This window comes from Corvus kubaryi, unplaced genomic scaffold (assembly GCF_017639235.1).
Source record: "Corvus kubaryi isolate FWS band 111438036 unplaced genomic scaffold, C.kubaryi_AGA036_p1.0 37367, whole genome shotgun sequence".
Taxonomy (NCBI): domain Eukaryota; kingdom Metazoa; phylum Chordata; class Aves; order Passeriformes; family Corvidae; genus Corvus; species Corvus kubaryi.
In genome coordinates, this window is record NW_024581119.1 from 3,236,073 (window position 1) to 3,260,468 (window position 24,396).

Below are 24,396 nucleotides of genomic sequence, written 5' to 3' on the forward strand. Positions count from 1 at the left end.
TGGCTCTGTATTCACCTTGAGGGCTCTGTGTGCACCCTGAGGGCTCTAAATGCACCCCGAGGGCTCTAGAGCTTGGCTGCGTGTGACTCAATCACACCGCCATCTCCCTGAGATGACAAAATGTTCTTTGCAATCTGTTTTACCATATCTGTGCCTGAGCAGACAGTTCCTATCAGAGGTTTGCAAAGGGAACAGAATATTTACATGATTTTCGACAAGGGCAGAGCCCATGGACGCCCAAAGACAGATTGGCTGTTTCTAAATCTCAGAGACTTCCCGGAGTTACAAAAGGAGAATGGACAAAAAGGAACTTTCCAGAGTTACAAAAGGAAACCAGGCCAGAGGTGTGGGAAGAATGAACTCTGCCCATGGGGTTGGTTGGAACCAGCAGGGCTGGGAATTATTACCCAGGACAGGACAGGTCATTCCATGACAGCATGAACAGGGAACAGCAGCAGGACCTCCCTGCCCACTGTTGACACCTGATGAGGGCAGGAGGTTGTGGGACCTGAGGCAAGAGAACATAGAACTGAACCCAATTTTAACCCCATAAACTCAGGGAACACTGCAGTGTTCGGGTGAATCACAAGGAGAAGCACAGAGAAGGGGACACAGTCCAGCTGCAAACTCACACACAAAGGCACCTTCCCCCCGGCCTCAGAATGGGTTTTTAAGTGGCAGCATCACAAATCAATTCTCACACTTAGTGCTGCATCATTTATTCCCTTTAATCTGCTTTGCCTCGCGTTTGTGAGCAGGTTAAAGATGCTCAGCGTGGCATCTTCACGTCCTGGTGGCTCCCAGATCAGAAATCTTACAGAGGTTTTGTTAAATTCCAAATCCGGGCAGGATAGACACACTATAATCCAAAATCTGGAAAAACTGAGCTGGCAAGCTCCTTATGTGATAGCTGGGAATGAAGATAATTTGTTTTCCAGGTCTGGTTTATGTTTGGCTTTTTCATTCAGCCTCACACAGAACCCTCAACCTTAGATGGTTTTTTTACTACTAGATACATTATTATTATTATTGCTATTATCACCATCATCATTTGAAGGGTGGGAAAGCATGTATGAACAAATGAATCATGAGAAATACTTCAGTGCTAAAGAATAAACTGAAAAGAAAATATAATTCCTCCACTCAGCTCTTACTTGTAAATTCCTCAAGTCAGTTCTGCAGCCTCAGCAGGAGCAGGCATTGCTCTCAGCCAGGTAAAAGCAGTAATTTATCATTAAGATGTGCAATGGAGAGAAGCAGATTTTGAACCCTTCAAGCAGGGTGGTTTTTTTCTGCTACAACCACACTGCAAGCAAGCCAAGAGTTAACTCCCCACCTCATAAACTGAGAAATCTCTGCTGAACACAGAACTCTTTCTTACTCCAGCCTCAGCCAGACTGGGCAGGTCTGATGGCCCTGCTGATTGCCCTGAGCTTCTGAGCTTTCCTTCACCTCCTTTTGCTGCACAGCAGCTTCGTGGCACAGCTGCCTCCAGTCTGAACCAGCTCTCACCATCTTCCCCTCCCAGCTCCAAAAACATCCGAGCACTTTCCCCTTTCACCCCATCACTGACAATTCCTGCAGGCTGGTGAAGAGCGAGGCAGGAGAAAAGGGAGAGTTGGCTCAGGCCAAAGGGTTGCTCTGCAGCAAGAGGGAAAGGGAGAATTTAAGGCCACAACTTTGTGCAATGCAGATGTAAAAGTCTGTGTAGGGTGGTGAATTGTGCTGGCTTCTCTGTCACGGGGTCTGTGTCTTGACCCTCAAAAATTTATCCATAACAAGGCTTCATGCTGGAGTTAGTGGGATTTTAGGTCCTCCTTCCTAATACAGAGATTTTGAATGAGTCAGGGTTGCTGAGCCATTTATCCTGGAGTGAGTCCAGCTTCAGGATGGCAACACAAAATAATTCCTGCCTTCGGTCAGAGCTGTGCAAGGGCTGAAGTCCCATGTGTGGCAGGGCTGGGTTTCCCCCTGTGATCAAACCCCAAACCGATGCTGGCAGCAGCAGCAGAGTGTGGTATCTCAGTGTGGTGTGGAGACTTTAGGGTGGCATCTGCAGAGCACATTCACCTCCCTGGAAATCAGCCTTGCAGCCCTTGTGTGAGACACTGAAAGTGACTAAAAACCAGGAATTCCCTGGTTTACATCTTTAACCACAGAATATGATTCAAGAGATGAAGAATTGAGGGAATTTTGTGATGTTGAGACTTCAGTGAGGGCGACAGGGACACAGTGAGGGTTTGTGTTCTATAAAGTGAGAAAGTCTTCATGAACTTGTAGGGAGGAGTTCACCTTTTCAAATAAAAACTGAGCCAAATTATACAGAGAAAACTCTTTTCTGATGCATCTCCTCTAGTGCAAGAAATCTCTTTGGCACACAGCAGGGCACTCCTCACCATATTTATCTCTGCCAAAAGAGGAAGGAAAACACAGAAATTCACATTCTTGCACAAACACTTGCAGACAGCTGTTCTCACTACGGTGCCAACACCCACTGGAAATAGAACTGGTCACAGGTATGCTGAGAACTCACAGCCTGGATTTATTCCTGCCTTTCAAGAGGTTACTGGGATGCTCCTGAGGGCAGCCCCTGCTCTGAGGGTCTGTGGTGCAGCAGAGTAAACTCACACCAGCATGGAGGCAAACCATGAGGAGAGAGACAATATTCCCTGGAAAAAATGGGATTATTTTGCCACTCTTGGGCCTTCACATATTGTCAGGAGTTTCTTTAGCTTTACAGAGACCCCACTGAGCTGTGCCAGCCCCATCCCTTACAGCTCCCTCTAACCTGGCTGCATTAATTTCTCCTGATTCCAGAGCATTTCTCTGGGGGAAAACCCCCTCCTCCCAAGCCATGCCCTGTTGCACCAGCTCTAACTAGGCCAGTTCGTGAACTTTCCCCAAAACATTATTTTGCAATGGCTGAAAAACTGGTCCAGACCCAGCAGCAGGAAGGGCCTCCCCAGGAACAGGTATTTTCTGGCAGCTCTGCACCCCATAATCGCCCAACCCATCGAATTCCAGGCAGCAGCAATAGCAGCTTTGCATTTCTAATGCCACGCAATTCCTTGCTCAGACCACGACTGAGCTGTCTTCAACTCCACAACGTGAAATTCATTTCCAAGCTGAGAGTTTTAATTTGAAGGTGCAAAATATGAGGCCATGAATGAAACCCACATGAACACAGAAATTCCAGATATTTACCCCCAGCAGGTTCCCTGGGTTGACCACAATCCTCAGAGCAGCACAGTTACGTTCTGTAACCTGGGAGATGCAATCTTCCAAACTCATTTGGCAGCATTTAAATGCTCACATTTCTGAAATGCTATTTAGGAAACAGAGCTCAGCTGGAATCACTTCCAGCTGGTTTGGTGCTGCTGAAAACCCTTGGGATGTTTGCCTAGGAATTTCAAGGAGAATACCCAGGAGAGCAATAAAATATGTTGCGCTTAAGGACAAACATGATTTTATCCTAGAAGACCCATACAAAACCAGCAAAAAACCTCTTCTAGAACTGTCTTTTATTTAACAACCTACTCTAAAACACCAATATTTCTTTTTAACTAACACCCCTTTAACTGGAAAATGAATTGCAGCAGGTGATGACTCTGAAAAGATTTGGAAGACTGATTCCTTCTGTGTTTCACGAAAACTCCAAGCAAAAATCTAAAATGAACAAGAAAAAAAATTGGGTTTTTTTTCTAAAAGAACCGTAATGGTCTTGAAAAATAACCAGGTATCTATGAGAGGGGGTTTAGGGGCACAGCTGCTGAAGGTTTAAGAAGCTGTGCCCAGTTTGGGTGGCCTGTCCTGCCCATCCCAGCCAGGAGGTACCTGTGTCTTCCAGCCCCTCACTCTGACAAGCCCCTGTGCCTCGTTTCCCTAAATGAACACCCTTTGGAACAGACATATTTCAGTATTTATCCTCCTAAACCCTCCAGATTAACTGGAAATTTCATACCAGATACAAAAACCTTCGCGGGAGGAGGGGGCAGAACACCAAAGCCATCCCCAAAGAGCAGCAAGGGCTGCAGAGATGGGCAGTGAGCAAATTCAGCCTCTAATTCTGTTTAACTCCCTGCTAGAACACAACCCCTGCAGCTGCCTGCAAGCCCAAAATCAGAATTCTGGCACCAGCAAGACTCAGCAGCCCTAAAGGAGAAGTTTTTCCTGTTGCCAGGGGGAATGGAATAAATATTCTTCAGGACAAGGAAGGTGTAGTGAGGTGCAAAATAGGCAGAAAAGATAAAAAAATATAAAAATGGTAACAGATTTCCCTGCCAAAGGAAGTGGCCTGGAAAGCTGTGAAATCTCTGCCCTGCAGGGCACCAAGCCCTGGTGCTGGCACCACACCTGGGGTCTGTCCAGCTGAACTGGACACACAAAAAACCCAAAAAACCCAGAGTTTATAACAGCTCTGATAGAAATAGTACGGCCTTCAGCTCCACACACAGCTCAGTTTATTGCTGAGCCACTGTCCCTCCAAATTTCACCCCAAAAACCCTATAACTGGCCCTTTCATACATCACAGTGGAACCCCACTGTTAGATCAAGAACCCAATCCCATTCCAGGCTCAAGGGGATAAAATAAAAAGTATTTTATCAGTCACCTGCTGCCAGCAGGCAAGAAACATCCTAATCTTAAACTATCTTGACAATAAAAATATTGGAAGTGGTTGCATTATTTATTTTTCCAAGCTCTGATTTCTTCAGCCATTCCAGCCCTGCATGTTCTCCATGCTTCTCCAGCCACCGCTCTTGTAAAACTGGAAAAAAAGACAACTTTTGGGGCTGTGCAACTGAGAAACTACAGGAAAAACCACATTGTTCTGTGCAAGTCTTGCTCCTAAAGCAGAAATTGCTACTCTGGCCAGGCCTGGAGTCCTGTGAGGCTGCTCCCCTCTCCCAGAGCAGGATTTCTGGTGGAGCAGTGAAACCTATCCAGGTGTAAAGTCACAATCTCAATGATTTCCTGAGAAGTTTGTAAATCGGAGTGAGCACTTAAACAGCAACAGTCCTGACGTGTGAATCCTAAATAAAGCATAAAATGCATTCAGCATCATCCTGGCAGCTCTGGGATGGGGAGAAAGGGGGACAGAGGGAGGAATCCAGAGGGGTGTGAGCACATGGGCTGTGTGGAACAGGTCAGCAGAAGTTCTGCGCAAATAAAAACCAGAATATGTTGAGTAAGGGAGTAACTTAGATCCACAACAGGGAATTCCCCTGAAGCAGAAAGCCCAATAGCTTCAAGAAGCTGCTCTTACTTCTCCTGGGGGGAAAAAGTGGTGCCAGGGAGGCGGGGAAGGGGGAGAGTTAAAGCTGAGACCACTCCCAGCAAAGCTCTGCGGAGGATTCTGAGCTGGGTTCTGCTCCCTGCCTGCAGGGAGGGCTGGCAGGAGTGAGCAGCCAGGCAGAAGCTCTGGTTATGTGACAGAAAGGGGAAGAAAAACACACAGACTGCTATTTTTAAAGATGCCTGTAGCACTGGTTCCCTGCAGCCTTCTCTTTTCTTGCAGGAAAGGCTGGTTAGTGAGAATTTCAGTGTGTGAGACAAGAAATGTGAGCACAAGACTGACCAGGGCGGGAGCCAAAGCAGTGGCAGTTTGGGCCAAGAGGTGCAGGGCACCAGGACACAGAGATCACATCAAAACCTTGCAGAAAACAACCTGGAGACAGCAAAAGCTTTTGCAAACTCTCCAGGTCACAAGGAGTACGAGAGTCAGGTCACTGCTTTAACCAAAAACCACTAAAACAGCACAAAAAGGGCAGCACAGGGGCAGCCTTTCACATTATTCCAGTCTAAAGCTGCCAATTCCTACATTTCAGCCATTTAGGTGCTTCCCTTGCATCTAATTTGATAGTTTCCACCATCTTCACTGTCCCTGGCAAACCAAATCCATCCAGTAAAACCATCTTTTCCCCCATGTTTTCCCAACAAATAAAGTAATCCCAAATGAGAGACTCAAGGGCAAAGCACACTTTAAATGTCATTTCCTATGGGGTTGTAAGTGGTGATAACTGAAGTCCAGACAGGGATTTTACAGCAGGAAGATTGATCCGTGTCTGCTTGGTACATAAAGGAGGCACCTGTGACCTGGAAGGGATAAAACAGCTTTTGTATGAGTTCTGAGAGTTACAACGCTGTCACACAGAGAGTCACTGGATGTGCTGGCAGGGACACTGATGACCCTGAGGAGCTCGTGTTTTCCAGCGCTGAATCCCTGCCAGCTTTGGAGCCACGGTGACGTAATGCTGTCAGCTGGCTCCATTCACCTAAAAACCAGGTGTGGAGAGAGCCCAGACCTGTGCCAGCAGTCCAAACAACCTCAGCTCCCATTTTCCACCAGTTCCAGATGCTCCCAAAGCCCAAACATGGACAGCTTTAGCAGCAGAACCAGAGAGAGCAGCACCTTGGAGCAGCTTCCCTCTTCCCAGGTGCAGGTCCCGGGGTGAGGTCAGAGGTGCGATGATGTTAAATCATTATTACATTTCAGGTGTCCAGCTCAGTCATTCTGGGAAGGACAGAGAGCTCTCTGTGCTTTAAATCTTGGCCAAGCTGGGAGCAGCACAGCCCTGGCCAGAACCAGTCTCTTCCCAGTGGCTGAAAGGAATTTGGCTCTAAATTCCCAAGGGTCCAAACCAGCTCTGCCAGGTTAGGTTTGAATGACCCCGTGCTTCTGTCACCTCTGAGCGGCTTTGGAGGAGAGTTCGTTCCCTCCTGAGCACACAGAATGTTCCCAAGACAGATCTCCCAGTTCCCAGCTGCAACTGGGATTTCTTGACAGTTTTCTTTCCTTCCCCCCAGCACCACCTGGAGAGGTTGAAGAATAACTCAGGGGAAAGAGCTGCTGGCTCCAGCTCGTTGCTGAGATTAAACCCCTCCACAAGGTGAATTTCTCCTTGAGTGCAGGATCTCCACAACCCAGCCTCAAATTTCCCCCCAGTGCAGAAGGTGAATGTGTCAGGAAGTAAAAAATAAAAAAGGCCACAAAAGAATAAAACGCAAGAGAGGTGATTCCCTGCACATATACTTTATTTCTGAGCTCAGCTGAGGGGTTTGAAGCTGCAGTTTGCTGAGAACAGCTGGAGAAGCCAAGGTAAGGAAAGGATTTATAACACTACAAAATGTTCCTGGTTCGTAGTTACTGGTGACCTACAAAACACAGGTAGATACGCTGCAGTGAAGCTCCTCAGGGTGGTAAATCATTGATGGGAAACATTTGCTGATGGACTTACTCTGGATCCAATACCATCTACATCTTAAATTTAAAATTATTTCCCCAGGAAAGAGATCAAGGAGTGTTTACAGAGCTTGCAACCCTCCTTTGGCTACAGGAGAAAAAAAAACTCTGGCTCCTCTGACATGACCAAAAAAAAAGAAACCCCACAGGTCCTGACCTCATTTATAGCAACATATATCAAAATTTCCTGCACGTGGAGTAAACCCAGCTTCCCAGCAGCGCTTGATAAGAGTGAGCCATGTCTTTTTTCAGCTCCAGTTCCCAACTTCTGCCCCTTTTCCTCATGATCCCTCCCCTGGTGTCTTCCCTGAGCCCATGCCCCTCTGTCAGCCCAGGTTATCGAGGGCTGTGGCCATTCGCCCTTCCTGCCCTTCACCTCACACCTGGATCCTGGAGAGCTCAGTGCTCCAGGCTTTTGGAAAACAATTTAGTTACTCAAAAGGGCCTGACCAGAGCTCCAGGAAGCCTTTGACCCACACACCACACGTGGACTTCCTTGTTGACCACAGCCCCATTATCAGCTCACACCTCCCTGGCGCCGCTTGCAAAGGCCAGACTCAACTCTTTGGGCTCTCCAGGGGAATTCAGGAAGAGCTGGGCACATGGAAAACCTTCTCCACCTTATCTGTGTTTGCCTTGCCAAGAAATGGGTTTAGTGGCAGCTTTTCTGCCACTCTGGCTCCTGCAGGTGTGGGTTGGGAAGGACGGGAGGAAGGCTTGTTTGCTCTGTGGCTCTGGAGGTGGAGAAGTGATGGGCTGCAGCAGATTTCTCCCAGGGAGCAGTGCAGATTTTGTGGTATTTTTGGGCTTTGATTTGTCAGAACTCGCACTGGCTGACAGATGGGCAAGGGGGAGATTGGGGATCAAGGCCTGTTGCTTGTGGTGGATAAAAGTGGAATTTCCAGACCTCACTTTTTCAGGGTCTAATGCTCCCAACCAGCACAAGGCAACAAGGAAAACCAAGTTTCTCCTTCCTCAATTTGTGTTTCTTCCAGTCCTTCTAATGACTGGACTGAAAACCTGACGTAAGAAAGATTTTGTCCTGCTTAATTTCTTCTCCTTGTATAAAATACGGACACCACTTTCCCAGGACATGAACAGCTAAAAACTTCCACAATTGTCACGTAATTTTCACGTAAACAAACACAGGGAATCTTCACTCTATGGCCACAAGCATGGGGATCTTACTGGGAAATCCCTACAGCCCTTTGCTTATTTGGGTACCACAATTAAAAAATACATTTTGGAGATGTTTTTGTTCAATTCAAAATTGAACAAAATGCAGCAACAAAGCAGCTGCAGAAAACTCAGTTCTGTGACTTTAAAATTGTGAATATTTCTGAGATCAGTGAACACCTGGGTGATGTAGACAGAAAATCTATGCCCTCAGTAATTAGGTTTTACAGCTTGTTTTATTTTTTCAGGAAAAGCCTTGAGGAAGAAAGGTTTATCTATAGGTTTTGCATGATGATGTGCATTTTTACACACAGTTGTACACATGTTCCTAATGCTGGTGGATATTCAAGTGCCCAGCACAGCAAATCAGCAGGACTGATGAATCAACAGGTCTGTGAGAGCTGGGCCAGGGTCCATCCCATGAAGATAGGAGCTATCTCAGGAGTTATAAAGTGAATTGGAGAAACTGGTGAGGTAAAAGATAAAAGCACTATGAACTTGTTAATTGAACACTTCAGCGATCCCAGAAATAGAACTGCCGTGTTAAAGGTAAGCCAAACTGGGGCTGCAGCTGCCAGTGTTCGTGATTCACCAGACAAGCCCCATGTCTGTGAGGATCAAGGTGAATTTACCAGGAATATTCCTGCCTCCAGACTGGTTTCCTGCTGCACTGGGTCAGTGAGATCATTATCTCAGAACTGAGGCATTGGCTGTCTCAGGGTTCTGCCAACAGCCCAGTAAATTCAGTGTATCACCACGGCATAACCCAACAAGCCTCCAAGCTCAGTTCCAAGCACTCCTTCCATCTGGCATTATCAGTGTTTCCCAGTTCCTTTGGAAGTGGATCCCAGAGTTTTATTCTTGCTGCCTTTATTCTTGCTGCCTTGTGGTTGACTCTTTTTACCTGTGGGAGAAACACAAAACACTCACGGGCAGGTGCTGGGGAAGAAAACGGAAGCACTGATTTCACCGAGGTCAGGAGCTCACCTGCTGTGGATGGAGCTTCCAAAAGCAAGTTGGCTTTTTTGCCGTAGTTTCTGGTTTTTCCTCTGGCCAGTGACACTTTGGAATCCTCTGACTTCCCCAGTTTAGCTGCAGGGAGAAGAGAAAGAGTAGCTGAAAGGGGAAATCCAGTGTAATTCTTGTGTTTCTGTGGTTCACACCATGCCACCCACAGCTCCAGGACTTCACACACAATGGGGAGGCATTAAGAAGCATTTTCTTCTTAACTCAGTTTTTAATTCTGGAAATAAAGATTTCTCCTTTTGGCTATAAATTAGAAGTGTCTTTACTTCAGCCTTTTATTCCTCCCACAGGAGCACAACTAACAGGCTGTTCCCTCCCCTCATGTTTGAGAACAAGGTTATGGAAACATTTATTTCAGACTCATACCCAGGAATTTTGGGGTGACAATGCTCTGGTTTTTCAGCAGTGGTGTAAAAACAGCTTCTTGGGAACCTTCTTGTCCTGTGAGGGATAAAAACACAGTGTTAAAGCCAGAAACTTTCAAAACAACTTTTCCTGGTGGTGGAAGTGGGACTATCAGGAGATTTCTGCCCTGGGTGGAGGCAATCTTGACTTCTACCAGAGCATTTTCAAACCCAGCCTTGATTTCAGAGCTCAGGTTCTGGTGCTGGCTCTTTCTTCAGGAAGTGTTCAACAGCATCAGGTCCTGAGTGGAGCTAAGGATGCTCAGGGCCTCAGATTGGGAACCCAGGACACAAATCCTCTTCAGTAACTTCCCACCTTCCCCTCTGTGGGGGCATTTCTTTATTTACAAAGGCAATAAAAGTGTTTCCAGTGCAGAGATTGGCATGTTGACCTACGTGTGACTTTGAGGAGGACACAGAGCTCCCTCTCCTGCAGGAGCTGCCACCCGTAGTGCTCCTGGTGCTGGAGCAAATTCTTCACCTGGCCATGCTCATCTGCCAGCTCGATTTCATCTGCAAAACCCACAAAGCCGGGTCAGGGTGCTCCAAAGTAACACAGTGAGATGTGTCTCAGCCATACAGAGTGACTGACCCACGTCTGAAAAACGCCCAAACTCTGGCAGCATTTTCATTGACCGCCTCAGAATATCCCCACTGGGAGTTCTCTTCAGAGGGACACTTTCATTAGGTGTTTTTATTGAACTTTTTCTTCTCACAGCCTTTAAAACTCTTTATCTGGAATACCCAGGGGGAGCCTCTAAGTGCCACAAGCACCACTGGGAGCACTCCCTGGCTCTGGGAGGTTGGACAACGTCTTCAGAGTGAGCACAGAACCAGCAGCAGCTCATTTCACACCCCAGAGCTCCCTCCCCAGGGAACCCAGCCCTACCTCCCTCCTCACAGCCACAGCAGTGCTTGATGCTGTCCAGGAGAGGCTGAACTTTGCAGTTGATGTTGAAAAGGGCCTTTTCATTCTCTGTCAAGAGAGGCACAACTCAAAGAAGCCAAAGGAAAACCCGTGACCCTTCTCCAAATGCCAAATTAATTGACCCTGCACTCGATCTCTCTTATCAGCAGTCCCAGGGAACCCTCCTGATCTGAGGGAATTTCACTGCTACTCCAGACTCTGCTGGGCCTTCAGGAGGTTCCAGAACACTGGAAATGAGCTGTCAGCAGCAAATACTTCACAAGTGCAATAAACCCAATGGTTGCACCACTCCTCTCTTTATTAGTTCTTTTCAAGGAACTGTTAACAGTAACTCTGGGAAACTCTGGTTTCTGCATTGATATCCTTTGGGTTTTTGAGGAAAAACCCCACCCAAAATATTTTGAGACTCTGAATTTTTTACTTACAACTGAAGTTAAGAAAACCACATTGGGGAAAAAAGGAAATTTCCAGCAAAATTCCACATGCCTATCTTTGGTTTGATTTAAAACAAACCAATTTACTCATTGAAATATTGCTACAACAAAAGTTTGACATAATTTATTTACAGCTGCCTTCCACCCTGCCTTTTACAAATAGGATCTGGAGCCACAACTCACAGAGATAACTTTGTCACCATTGGCGACCAGGTTTCCCTGTGGATATCAGGGAGATTCTTACCTCCATGGAGGACTGTTATGAACATATCTGCTGAAAACCTAAAAAACAAAGCAATGATGGTTTTTTCACTGCCACATTCCCCAACAGGCAACCACAGAGACCTGCAGGGGTTTTGCAGTGTTTGCCTGCCCGTTCCCATATCCACAAAATCCCTTTGAGCTGCCAGGAAGCCCCGAAATTCTCCCAGGGTGGATCTGCAAAGGAAGTTGAACAAACCTTTTGGTTTTGGGAGCAAGCTCGAAAAACGTGGAACCAACAACGGGAGTGGCAAAATCCTGCAGTTCCTCTGGATCCAGCAGCGGAAGCAACGCTGAGAGCTCCTGTCCCGGCTCCTGGGCACCCCAGTCTCACTCTCTGAGCACCCACAGGGGTTATGCAAGGAGCAAACACAGCTTTGTGCCTAGGAACCGGGAAGGAGTGGGCTCACCAAGCTCTGCACATGTAAACAAATCAGTAAATACCACAATGAGAGGAGAATTGGCTTTGCTGCTGGCTGGAGCCTCCCTGGGGGGGTTGCCAAGGGACTGTGCTGGCTCAAATCTTGTGTTGCTGCCCTTTCCCTGGAGATCAGGAATGCTGTGCGGGGGATTCTGCTCCTGTTCCATGGAAACCTTTCCCTCCTCACAGCCCTGCTCTCACACAGACAGGACAAGGGAAGCAGAATGGCAGGGGGGATGTTTAAAAATTGAAAATCAGGCTCCCAGAGCACTGGACACCAGCAGCTATCCCTGCAGGAATAGTTCAGTGTATCTTTGCTCAGAAAAATCACATTTGTAGAGACCTTTGAGGTCTCTGCCAGCAGAACTTACTGGGTGTATTTAAAACATGCACAGGCCATGTCGGGGTGCTGGGCAAGGCTTGAAAGGATGGCTCTAAAATGCTTGAAAAACTCACAAATATCCTTCACATCAGAGATCAGAAAGGCTGTACAGAGCACATTGGTAAATCGAGGTTCTTATGCCACCTGTGGTCTTTCTGTTTATTGCTTTATTGACTTAACAACTAAAACATGAAATTAGCAACACCAAGGACTTCAGCCTCCAAATTACTGATAATCCACGGCAAATGTGAAAATATTTCAAGGTTAAGCAAAAAGAATATGGATTACTCATCCCATATTTGACCAAATACAGCCTTAATTAAATAAATGTCTGTTCTGATACCTCAGGTAAAGCTGCTCTGTCCCAGACACCCCCTCCCTCCCCAGTCCAACTTTATCCATTGCCCAGGAGAAGTTCAGCTCCTCCAGGAAGTGAGTTGGTGGCTATTTTGGTGGCGCAGAACATGAGATATTCCTGCTTCTGTCCCTCCAATGCTCTGAGCAATGCAGCTCCTCTTTATTCCAGCAGCAGAGCTTCATCCCAGGAATCCAGCAGTCAGAACAAGGCTGAGCTCCCCAGGCTGGTTTGGTGTTTGCTGTCTGTTGGAGAAATTCAGAATAAAAGCACAAATTCAGAGGAGACCAAGAGCCACCACTGCAGCCAAATCTGATGGGAATAACCCAGGACAGGCCCTACAGCCAGCCCTGAGCACTGCCCAGGCGCTGCAGGATCCAGGCAGATCCAGGCCTTTGCAAATCCACTGCATTTGAATTGCAAAATAATGCAAATGATCCTCCCATAATTACACCAAACCCACACCGTTATTAATTTCAAACTCTGAGCGTCACAGCCTAAAAAATTCAGCAGCTGCTGGAGGAAAATCTTCATTTCAGAAGAAATCCTGCTTGTTTGAACTCCTGGTTTAGTTACTGCTCTAAACCAGCACACAAGAGGGAAAAACAGATGAATTACCAAGGGCTGAGGGTTGCTGGAGATTCATCAAAGCTTCCTTGATCTCACACAGGGTCTTGGCAAGGGGGGAAGCTGCCACCAGGCCCTCCACCTCCAGCTCAGTCAGATAAACCAACTGGAGATCCAAACCTGGAACAAACAGGGGCATTTTTAAGCCTAAAGGAAGAGGCTCTTCACGGCTGCGAGAAGGAAATATTGTCCTGGGCAGAGGGAAGGCTGTGAGGATCACAGAACGATGGTATAGAATCTTCCTGGCCTCCCCATTTCAGCATTCAATTATTATAATGGCACCCAGACTCTTCCCTACAGGTGTCACTTAATATAAAGGTGTGCAGGGTCTGAAGGGGTGGAAATTCCCTGACTTCTCTCCTACAGAGAAGGATGGAAAGGGATGGAAACTCCTTGACAGAGGGATAGAAGAGGCAGAAGTGGCTGTCCTGAGCTGCCACCTCAGCAAAAGAAAAAAATCATGTGGAAGTAAAAAATAGCGTAAATAGGGAAAAGTAATTCTGCATTTGCTCTGTTAGCAAACACAGACACCCCTTTTTACCCTCTTAGCACACACTCAGCCTCCTACTGCCACCTCTGGAAGCACCTCCCAGCTGTGGCACTGCCCTCACCATGCTCTTCATGCCCAGGGAGGCTGGAAAAAGCATCTTTCGTGCTGAAGAGCTCCCAAAGCTGAGACAGCTCAGGATCCTGTGGGATAAAATGGACCCAAAGTTAAAGAAATGGAAGAACTCCCAGAAAGGTGAGAGAAGGCCCCAAAGCAGACACCTGCAGCTCACCTGCCCTTCTGATTTATTTTCACTGGTCAGGCTGTGCAGGGAGGGTACAGCTCCCACTGCAGCCTGTGCTTGGATCTCGAGCTCCGTCTCTGGATTCGCAGCTCTGTTCCTGTCAGGAGTGTTCCCAAGCAGCCCTTCCAGAGCCCTCATTAACTCTGTCACCTCCTGCCATGGGGCACCTAATGAACCCAGCAACAAATTCCAATGGGATTCCCCAGAACCACTTGGAAAACTGTGACTAAACCCAGAACAGCACCAAGAGCAGGGGCCTTTCTTTGGAAATTTCTCAGGATGCCTCATTTCGAACAACATTTCCAGATAACTCCGTGCTCACCCCTCCCGGAGCTGCCAGACCTCTCCTCTCGCTGAGCTCAGGTGCAGACAGGCTGTCAGCTCTTGCAGAACAAGCCTGGGAGACACAATTTTCTGGATTCTCTCGTAGGTATGAGTCAGGTCTTTTTTTAGCCCCTTCACTGCTGCTGCTGCCCTCACAGTGCACTTGTCCCTGGCTCTGCACCCCGGGCCTCTCACCTGTTAAATTCCCATGTCTGTCCCACAGCTCAGCAGCGACTGCTGCCCAGCTCTGCTCTGCAGGTTTCTGCCCACAGTTCCCTTGCCTGGAAAAGGTTTTCAGGGCTTCCCAGTCCAGAGCTTGCACTGTGTCCTGTTCACAGAAAGCAGCAGTGTTATATTTTGCAAACCCCAGAATCTACCCACTCCACATTCAGCCCCTCATATAAAACCATATAAAAAAAAAGTTATTTTATGCCAAAATAAAGTACTGAAAGCAGTAATACCCATCCCTCAACAAACTTCAACTTCAGGGCAACCATTTATCTGACAATTTCATGGTTCCAAGCCTTGCTTCCCTCAAATGCCCCTTCCCACTGACCATGAGGCTCTGGATCCGCTGGCTGATCCCGTTATGGAACACCAGCACGTCCATCCTGTGCTTTGCCAGCTGAGAGGCCAGGTGCAAATTCTGATCCTCCAGCTTGTCATAGAGGGTACGAACACTGAAATCCTCCAGGAGCCGGGGTGTAAAGCTCTGTTCTGAAACACAGGGGAAGGCTCACACTCAAACACTGGACACGAGGTTATCTGGGTTTATTTCCCACCCAAGACGCTGCCTGTCCATAGGAATTTTGTGGTTTGTGAGGAAGCAAAACGGATGAGGCAGGAGATGTGAGAGGAGGTCTCGTTCCCTGGCGAGGGGGAGGATGGCAGAGCGTTACTATCAGCTCCTAAATTGTCCAGAAAAGCGCTGGGATGCTCCCGGAGCTGTGCCCGGAGCTGTGCCCAGCATCACTACCTGCTGCCATCTGCTGGGCTCGGGCTCTGCCGCTGCCTGTGACCACCCCGAAATTCCCGAGCTGAGCTCATTCCCAGGAAGCAAATGAAGCCCGGGAGTCACGTGCCTTCAGGGAACAGAACAACCGGCAGGGGAAGCCAAGGAAAACAATTGTAAATCTTTATTTTCTTCACCCATCACCTGAACTCGCTGCTGTTCTAAAGGGCTTGTCAAGGCTGGGAATTTACTCTCTTAATTCCTCAGGGAGGAAACTTCAACCCATCCCAATGACAGGGGGTTAAAGTCCCTGGAATAAACCCAGGGTGGAAGTGTGTGTGCCTGTGGAAATGTGCACAGCAAAGTGCCTGAGCGGCCTCCTGTGTGTGCAGGAAATTCTGGTGTCAAAATATCGCACCTGAGAATTAACCCAAGACAACAAAATGGGGAGGAAGTGGGGAAAAACCAATGGGAGAACACCTGGGGCTGGCCCAGCACTTCACCTGCATTGGGCACTGCCCCTTTCTCTCCAGAGCCAGCATCTTCTCCAGACCCACGAGGACCAAGCGTCTGATAGAACTTGAGGCTAGAGGGGATGGCAAAGAGGGTGAAGAGCATCTCATTCTCCTCAGTAGGATCAGACCCAGCCCAGCTCAAGCAGAGGATGGATTTCTTGGGTAGATTTTTTGTATGACCACGCAGAGGCTGGTCTTTACCTGTCCTTGAGGAGGATGTACTCTGGTGGGATGTGTGGCTCTCCCAGGCTCCTCCATCGTGGCTTCCAGCTCTTCAGGGGGCTGATTTTGGGGCCAGCAGGCTGGAGCACGATGGCCAGGGTAGTCAGCACCAGCACGAGGAAGCCAAGGACAAAAAGGATCGCTGGGGAAGCCGGGAGGGAGGGAGGGCAAGAAGTGAGAAACACAAAAAACCATTCAGCACCTTTCCTATTCATTTCACTTCTGCTTCTCCCCCTGTTGGCTGGTGCAGGTGGATGAGGAGCGAAGTGTTCTCAGCACTGAAGGTGGCAGAGCCAGGGTCGTGTCTGCAAGCCACACTTTCATTTCTGTTGTTTCCTGGCCTCCCACTGAAGGACTGAGGTGTGCACAGTGCTCCCACCCGCACCTGGCTTGGAGCAAAGATCTTACCTGACCTTGTGTTTAGTCCTTGGTCAACTCTGAAATGCTGTATTTAATTTCAGCTCAGTTTATCATGGAAATACACTCCAGCCAAGGAAAACAAAGCCCTCAGTTAGCTCTGAACTCTTCAAACAGGGTGTGGGGAGAAGCACGGCTGCTCCTTCCCTCTCTCACCACCTCAGCTCCTGCACAGGCAGGTTCTTGGCTACAGAGCAGTGGATTTTGGGAAGCTCCACAGGAGAAAGGGATTAAAGCTGACAAAGCAGTGCTTTGGTAGCATTTCCAAAGAAAATGCTTGTTTAAACACACTTAGAGAAGGACAAGAAAGGTCATGGGTTGGAATGGAGGCTGAAGGTGGCTATCCCGGAGTTTTGGCTGTACCTGTGATAGCAGCCCAGTTGGGAGCCAGGTTCAGATCCTGCTGCTTCAAAATGCCGTGTCTGGCCAGCTGGAACAGGGAGGAGGGCTGGAAGGACAAGTCCCCGGGGTCACAGCTCACGTTTGCTTCGTTCACTGTCACAATCAGGAAGTGTTCCTGAACGGAGCTGTCCCTGAAAACGTATGTCCCAGGCTCCAGGAAAACATGGGCAAACCTGGAAGAGGAAAAATAAGGAAGGCACTGGCTGATCCAAGCTTCTTTCAGCCTCCATCTGTGAGGATGGTTAAAGACAGGGACTTGAACACAGCAAAATTTGGTGTTTTCACCACCAAGGATCTGCTGATTCTGTCAGAAACCCACTGTCAGGTCCTGCCCACAACACTGTTATCCCACGGCAGGTATTACCAGGAGATGTTGAGCTGAGTCTCCTGGATCAGGTGGTCCAGCCTTCGGAAAGGTCCAAAATCCCAGCCTGGGTTGTTGTTATAGAGATGCTGCTTCTGGTAAACGGGGTAATGGCTGGAGGCCCGGTCTGGAGATGGGGCAGCACAGGATCAGCAGCTCTGAGCCACCTCAGCTGGGAGAGCTGGCACTGGGCTGGCAAAGAACTGTGGAACTGCTTTTACAGGGCCAGGCAGTGTCAGCTCATTTTATTGAGTTTAATTACTGCCCCACAAGGATTTGTGCTGTCTAACACAGGACCAATTTTATCTCAATCTACAGAAATCCAGTTAAAAATTGCAAACTACCAGGTAAGCCCCTGGCAGAGCCCAGACTGCAGCTCTGGGATCCAGGAGGTGAAGGGATGGATCCATGCAGGGTGCCCAGTGTGGAGCCACTGCTCTGCACGTGTCTGGACACACAAATGTGCTCAGCCCCAGCCACACTCACCCTGAGAACTGATGCTAAGCTGGAAGAGGATCGTGTCCCCTGCTTCCAGGCACACCACTGGATTAGGGATGAGGGGCAAGGCCTGGCTGTCTTTGGGGGAACTCCTCTGGGCTCTGTGCCCTTTCTGCAGCAGCTGATCTGAGGAAAAATCTCCTGCCACAGGCAAGAGAACAAAGCAGAATAAACCGTGTGAAGTGAGCAGCGTGGGACAACACCCGACCCTTGGCAAGGAAGAATTGTTTGTTTTGTATTTGTGGGCAATTACAGCTCACAAAGCCAAATCCACGCACCTGCCGACAGATTTGCCTCCAAATGCAGTTTCCTTCTAGTTTGCTGGAAATCCAAAACCCTGCAGTCTTTGTCTGACCATGTTAACCATGCAGTTAACCATGCAGTCAGTGAATTCCCCACTGTTTACTCCCAGACACAACAAGGTATTTCCCTGCTTTCTAAATAGTTTGGAGCATCTAATAATGAATTCCCTCTGTGCCAACTTGCTGTGCCAACATGGAAGGAAATGGATGGCTTGGTGTGGCTGGAATTTGGGTTCACTCTCAAGCCTTACCTGTGAGAAATGCATCCAGCACTTCTGTGCTGGAGACAATGAAACCCAGCACTCCCCACGGGCTGAACAGCACCAAATGCACCCTCTGGCTGCTCTGCACGTGCTCATCTGGGCCCAGAACGTTTGACACCTCCTATGGAAAGCAGAGGGAAACGTTGATCACTGATACAACCAATCCTGGATGCAGACCCTGATTTGTGGGTCACTGCAGCAGTCAAAGGCTGCTCCAGGAGGTTTTTTCCCCTATTAATTCAGGAATTGTTGTTTCTCTGTAATGCATCAACCCTTAACCTCACCTCCCTGGAGTCCCTGTGATTTCTGGGCTCTCCCAGCCCTGCACATTTAGAAAGCAATCCCTCCCTCCACACCTACCCTCACTTCCCCCTCGTTCATCCTGAGCAGCAGCTCTCTGTGGGTGCCAAAGCCCAGGGAGATCCGTGGGGCTCTCAGCAGGCACAGCTGGTCACAGAGCTCCTCAGCAGAGACGTACTGCTTGCAGTGACATCTGACCAGGGGACAAATCCTCGATCAGTCCTGATCCCTGAGCAAACAGCCACAACAGGCCAGCCCCAGCCTCTCCCAACCCACAGGGTGGATGATCCTACTCTGTACCCATGGAAAAAAGGATGGCGCAAACTCCCTGCCCATCTCTTCAGCACCGTGCCTGCTCTTCAAGGCCACAATGTGACACCCCACTGACAGTGCTTGGTTGGTGTCTGACAGAGACCACCTCAGTCCTGTAGCAGAGCATTACACACCCCTCCCCAAAGCTCAGCTCCAGGAAAATGGTTGAAAGAATCAAAAGTATGATTTTGATGCAACCGATTTCTGTGCAATCCATGCCAGGGGGAGATTTTGCAACACAGAAATTCATTCACAATGAGAAAAAAGTGATATCATGTGACAAGAACTCGTTCCAGTGTCTCCCTGCCCACGGCAAGGGGTTGGAACTAGATGGTCTTTAAGGCCCCTCCCAACCCAAACCAATAAGGATGTGGAGGGTGGGACAAGGATTGATTTCCATTTGGAATTAAATGATTTTTAAGGTCCCTGCCAACCCAAACCATTTCATGATGATTAAAGATGTGTGGGGAGCAACAAGGATTGATTTTTCTCATGTCTGGCCTAAATTTAACAGAGTGATCATCCACTTTAGAGGGGCTCAACCTGAGACAGGTGGAAAAGTCACACAGCTCAGAAAATGTGAGCTTGGTCCACACTCGCCTCGTCACTGGGTGATTCTGGTGTCACCAACCAAGACACAAAACCACCAGGTAATGTTGGAAACACAGGAAATACTCTCCAGGAAGATGATGAGGGCCAATGACTGAGGACTGAAGGCAGGACCTCCCCAGAAAGGAACTCCACCGATGGAAAATTTCCCAAAAAACACCTCCCACAGCCCAACCCTGGCATGACCTCATGGGCTCAGTAGCTCAGGGCTTATTGAGAAGTGTTTTCGAGGAGAGGCAGTGCTGGGTGGGACTCACATGCCCAGCTGTGCGTGGAGCTCCCCTCCCGCCGGCCCGCAGGCGGGAGCGCAGTCGTGGCGCTCGGGGACGACGCAGCGGCGCGTGGACGCCAGCCGGACCTCGCCGGGGGCACACAGCTCGTCCACCTGCAGAGAAACCCACCCAGACAAGCTCCAGAGCTTCAACTGAGCTGCAGCATCCCTAAAATTCTCCTTCAGACATTCAACATAAAGGCAATCCAACAAGGGAAGCGGGGAAGAAAGAACACAACAATTTCACCTCCCAGCCCCTCATGAGGTTCTGATGAAGAAGTTCAGCTGTAAGAAAGTGGTTGAAGGAATCAGAGTAGAATTTGGACATTTTACACTGCTGTGCAACCCATGCCAGGAGGGGGTTTTGCACTACAGAATTCATTCACAAAGAGGGAAAAAAGTGACATCATGCAAGATACAAACAAGAGCTGGTTTTAGTGTCTCCCTGCCCCTGGCAGTTCTGATGAAGGACTTCACATTAATAACGAGGCTTATATTCCTGCATCTGTCATCCGTGTGAGACACTGTGCTGCTCCCATTGCCCTGGCATGGAAGGATCCTTTACCTCCATCCCTAATGAATTTAAATTTTACCTCACAAGATTCTGGCAAAGAAAAAACCCTACAAGAAAAGGCCAATCAAACAAAGATTTGTTTGGCTTCGCTTAAGGCCTGAACGCTCTTCCTCTCCTGCACATCACACAACAATTTTGGTTTGGAGCCTGATTTTACCTGAGGTCGACAATCCTGATCACTGTTGCCATCAGGGTCTTTCTTGCCTCTCTCATGGTAATAAACATAACCTGCCTGGCAGATGCAGGAGGCATCTGAGTGCTGGAAAGCCCTGTTCAGCCCATGGCAGGTACAGCTGGTGGCACCTGGGAGAAAAGCTGGGTTTGGGATGGGGAATACAGCCTGGAACATCCGTTCTGGCTGGAAAGGAGCAGCTCCCGTGCTCAGCACCCTTTATCAAACCCCACTGCTCATTTCAGTGACACTGCTGGTGCCTGTGCCCCTCTCCCAGGGCAGAGCTGAGCCACAGGACCAGCCAGCTGAGCCAGCTGGGGCCAGCCTGCCTCTGCTGCACCAACACAGCGTTAGAGCATCTCCTGCAGCACCCATTCAGCCAGAGATGCAGAAAAGCCCAGCTGCTCCTTGGCAGCAGGGTTTTGACAAGCCCTCCATTAATGTGTGGGTGGGGCAAGGACCCAGCCAGGCAAGGCTGCCAAGCCCCTCTCTCAACAGCCTCAACCCCACCTGATTTGAAATGCTGGGGCAGTGTGCACATACACTGGGGCAAGGAATAGACACTCTTTACTTTCCCAGTTTCCAGCCTCACCCCACTTTATCGTGCCCTCGGTGCCAAATTTTGGCTCAAAAGCACACCTAGATTTAACACAATGCCCCCAAATCATGGCTGAAGTAATGCTGGTGAAACTCCACCGCTTTCAAAGCCATGACAGAGCAAGAATTAGAGTAGAGCTGCTCAGCTCTTCCTTCCTTTAAGGAGATAAATCCCCTTGGATAACAGTGTCAGAGGGAAAAAAACCTTTGAAAATGGAATCCTCCTCCTGGGTGGGACAGAGGAAGAGCAGCTGGGCATGGGCAGCATCCCCAGCGCCAGGAGGATCCCAGGGCTTGTGGAACATCAGGAAACACCTCAACAGAGGGGAAATTCCACTCACACACAGAAACTCACCTGGCTGAGAGGAAGAAGAGCTGCCACAGGGGAAGCAGGCAGCCTGGGCAGGGAGGTGGTTGAAGGTGCCAGCAGGACAGGCCTGGCAGTCCCCTGGGTGCTTGGCAAAGTGGCTGCTCCTGTGGGTGCCCGGGGGACAGGGCAGCGGGGCCGGGGCCAGAGCAGGGCAGTAGTGGCCACGGGGACAAGGCTGCTGGTGGTAGCTGTCACTGCCTGGAGAAAGGGGTGACATTAGGGACCCCAGCCATGCTGAGAGAGAGGCAGAGAGCACTTGCTTGTCCCAGTGACACATCTACACACGTCTGTCTATATATAGACACGGGGCTATATAAATGCACACGTGTACACATCAGCGTTTTCCAGTCTAATTCATATTTAAATTTAAATCTCAGTTTTTCTTTCTCCCAGCTCTTCCACCGGCTAAATCTAGTGGCAAACCCACGTGACAGCCCACACCAGGGTTTTATAACTGCAGAGGATTGAGAGCTTTGCCCACACAGAACTCCAAACTCTCTGCTTCCAATTTAAGCTGCTATTTCTTGCCCCACTCCCCCGTGGCAGCTGAATTTACCTGGTGGGCAGGTGAAGCCAGCTGGGCAGGGCTGGCAGGGTGCTGAGATCAGGGGGTCACTGCGGAAGGTCCCTGCAGCACAAACCCTGCAGGATTTCTCAGCTGAGCCCCTCAGGCCAGGCAGGCTGAGGGCCATGTGCCCTCCTTCACAGGGCACTGGGTAGGCACTGCCCAGGGGACAGTAGTATGGGAACACACACCTGGGAGGACAAACAGGGCAGGGAAAGAGAAGAAAATCTCTGAAAATTATTTCTGGATTCAACGATCAGTGAAGACACAGGGTCAAAATTAAAAGTGGTTCTCATCTGATTCCAATCTAAGTAGAAACCATAAATCCCCCTGTTCAGTCTCAGCAGTCACCAAACCTGCGACTGCAGCCACAAAGATTCCTTTGCTTTTGCACAATGCACAAAGGCCACGGTTTAGGTTGGATCCCAAGCACAATTCCCAATATTCAGCGTTTTTAGGAACTGGAGGCTGGCTGTACCAACCCCCAGGTACTCACAGCTGCTCGGGGCTGTTGTAAGTCCAGGATCCCTCAGGACAGTGGTACCCAGCAGGACACAGGGGAGGCTCTCCTGTCAGGGCACTGCAGTAAAAGCCAGGCCTGCAGGGCTTGGGATTTATTGACCCTGGGAGAGAAAAGGTGTTTATGTGTTTACGTGACATTCCCAGAGCAGGAGAAACTGTGTTTGGGAGGCAGAGAGAAGGAGGCTTTTCCATAAACACTCTGCTTTTCCTACTGCTCCCAAGAGGGCACAGAACTGTTGGGACCCAGTTTATTATTCAGCATGGAATGCTGGCACCTCAATGCCCTGCATGAAAATATCTCCTTCTCTAAGCTCAGACCACTTTGGCAACCTCAACTGAAAAAAAACAGGGAAGGCTGAGAGGGATCATGTTCTGGGGGAATGGGACAAGTCACCACTAAAATCCCTGCTGATCCATCATCCAGGCTCAGAAATAAGGAAAACAAAGGTCTTGTCACCTGCTGGGCACTCATAGCCAGGTTTGCAAGGTATTCCCTGGGTGTTAGGGAGCCCTGTCTGAGCTGGGTCCGGGCAGTGGTATCCAGGCGAGCAGGGATCACACTCTTCCAAGGATTTTGCACCAGGCTGGATCCTGGAAGTGCCAGCTGGACAGAGGAAAGTGTCCCCTTTGCCAGGGCACCAGTATCCAGGGGGGCAGGGATAATCCTCAAACCTGGTCAGGCCTGTGGGGAAGAGAAGGGAGTGAGGAAAGGGAGGCTGGAGGGACAGGGGGAATTTTGGAGGAAGGCTCTTAGGTCGCTGTGAGCAGAAATTCTCTCTCCCTTTCTCTATCTCATCTTGGGGAATTTTGTCACCCAGAGGTGAGAAAGGGAGGGAATTTTGTCACCCGGAGGCGGGAAAGGCTTTCCCCTGGGACTCACCTGATAAGGGACAGTGATAGCCCGGAGGGCAGGGCTGGCACTCCGCCAAGCTCCGGGCTCCCGGGTGCCCACGGAACGTCTGTGGAGGGCACTCCTGAGGGGCCAGGACACTGCTGTGGTCACTGCCATTGCCCCCAAAGCAGTAGTGTCCCAAAGGGCAGGGATGGGCCTCCGAGTCCCCTAAAAAACAGAGAGAGGCTTCAAGGGGTGTCTCCAGTGCCACTGGAACACCTTTGCTCTGTGTCCTCCTGCACCCTCCACCTCCACCATCCCGGCCCCTCTCCTGCCAGTGGCACACAGGGATATTTGGAGACTGGCTGTGATCTCAGCTCTCCCACGTTTCCAATATGGATTGACAGTTCAATGCCTCTTTTCTCTGCAGAACTGCTCACTGCCAGGACTGCCGCACAATTCCACATCTGACATCCAAGCCATCCTCTGGGATGGGGGAAAATGGGGCTGGAATGGTGGAAAATGGGATGGGATTGGGAAAAACAGGAGAAAAAGGGGCTGAGATGGGGAAAATGTGGGAAAATGTGTCAAAATGGGGGAAAATTTGGGAAAACAGGGCTGGAATGTGGGGAAATGGGGCTGGGATTGGCAAATCAGGGATAAAAAGGGGCTGGGAGGGGTGAAAAATTGGGAAAAATGGAGAAAAATGGCTCTGTAATGGGGGAAAATGGGGCTGGAATTGGGAAATCAGGGATACACAAAACTCTCCTGAAAAGCAGCTCCCCTCCCCTCAGTGTTTAGCCCCCAACCTGCTTTGCACCAGCGGCCCGGTGGGCAGGGCAGGCAATCCTCTCTCTTCCCAGCCCCTGGAAGAGCTCTGAGAGTGTTGGCAGGACACGGTGTGGGCACCTCAGACCCCTCCAGGCAGTAGAAACCTACGGAAAGGGGTGGGAAGGAGATAAAAGTC

General features: G+C 49.3%; 2 protein-coding genes across 18 annotated transcripts in view; both read right to left on the reverse strand.

The window, feature by feature from the left end:
* Positions 1–6,996: 6,996 nt before the first annotated feature.
* On the reverse strand, positions 6,997–12,261 carry CUNHXorf65 (chromosome unknown CXorf65 homolog). Of its 2 annotated transcripts, XM_042034311.1 has the most exons (7): positions 11,670–12,261; positions 11,454–11,491; positions 10,737–10,823; positions 10,244–10,360; positions 9,810–9,884; positions 9,405–9,509; positions 6,997–9,321 (listed from the first exon to the last, which is right to left on the reverse strand). In XM_042034311.1, exons 2-7 carry the CDS (start codon positions 11,476–11,478, stop codon positions 9,233–9,235), a joined length of 498 nt encoding a protein of 165 aa, XP_041890245.1. In that variant the 5' UTR covers positions 11,479–11,491; positions 11,670–12,261; the 3' UTR covers positions 6,997–9,232. The 2 variants fall into 2 exon arrangements, with proteins under 2 accessions (XP_041890245.1, XP_041890246.1); XM_042034312.1 differs by lacking the exon at positions 10,737–10,823.
* A 159-nt stretch (positions 12,262–12,420) lies between these two features.
* The window catches only part of LOC121667527 (SCO-spondin-like), a 69,395-nt gene continuing 57,419 nt past the window's right edge, over positions 12,421–24,396 (reverse strand). For 5 of the 16 annotated variants that reach the window (XM_042034249.1, XM_042034246.1, XM_042034247.1 and 2 more), the window contains 21 exons: positions 24,239–24,364; positions 23,478–23,657; positions 23,055–23,279; positions 22,572–22,698; positions 22,067–22,266; positions 21,496–21,708; positions 20,529–20,674; positions 19,784–19,911; positions 18,666–18,798; positions 18,294–18,426; positions 17,729–17,881; positions 17,243–17,369; positions 16,840–17,051; positions 16,039–16,201; positions 15,826–15,908; positions 14,927–15,087; positions 14,566–14,698; positions 14,035–14,213; positions 13,867–13,945; positions 13,247–13,375; positions 12,421–12,873 (listed from right to left, as the gene is read on the reverse strand). In XM_042034249.1, the coding sequence (XP_041890183.1) occupies positions 12,830–12,873; positions 13,247–13,375; positions 13,867–13,945; positions 14,035–14,213; positions 14,566–14,698; positions 14,927–15,087; positions 15,826–15,908; positions 16,039–16,201; positions 16,840–17,051; positions 17,243–17,369; positions 17,729–17,881; positions 18,294–18,426; positions 18,666–18,798; positions 19,784–19,911; positions 20,529–20,674; positions 21,496–21,708; positions 22,067–22,266; positions 22,572–22,698; positions 23,055–23,279; positions 23,478–23,657; positions 24,239–24,364 (3,074 nt within the window). In that variant the 3' untranslated portion in view covers positions 12,421–12,829. Of the gene's footprint in view, positions 12,874–13,246; positions 13,376–13,796; positions 13,946–14,034; positions 14,214–14,368; positions 14,444–14,565; positions 14,699–14,926; positions 15,088–15,825; positions 15,909–16,038; positions 16,202–16,839; positions 17,052–17,242; positions 17,370–17,728; positions 17,882–18,293; positions 18,427–18,665; positions 18,799–19,783; positions 19,912–20,528; positions 20,675–21,495; positions 21,709–22,066; positions 22,267–22,571; positions 22,699–23,054; positions 23,280–23,477; positions 23,658–24,238; positions 24,365–24,396 lie in introns of those variants that run through there. The other 11 variants (XM_042034250.1, XM_042034248.1, XM_042034251.1 and 8 more) reach the window with 11 other exon arrangements.

What these genes read in the sequence shown, in the direction of transcription:
- CUNHXorf65 (XM_042034311.1), bottom strand. Translation starts at nt 11,478, where the DNA reads ATGTTCATAACAGTCCTCCATGGAG. An exon ending in CTGTGGCTGTGAGGAGGGAG is followed by an intron (nt 10,361 to 10,736) that starts GTAGGGCTGGGT and finishes TGGGTTTTGCAG; the next exon opens with ATGAAATCGAGCTGGCAGAT. An exon ending in TGTCACCCCAAAATTCCTGG is followed by an intron (nt 9,510 to 9,809) that starts GTATGAGTCTGA and finishes TTCTCCCTGCAG; the next exon opens with CTAAACTGGGGAAGTCAGAG.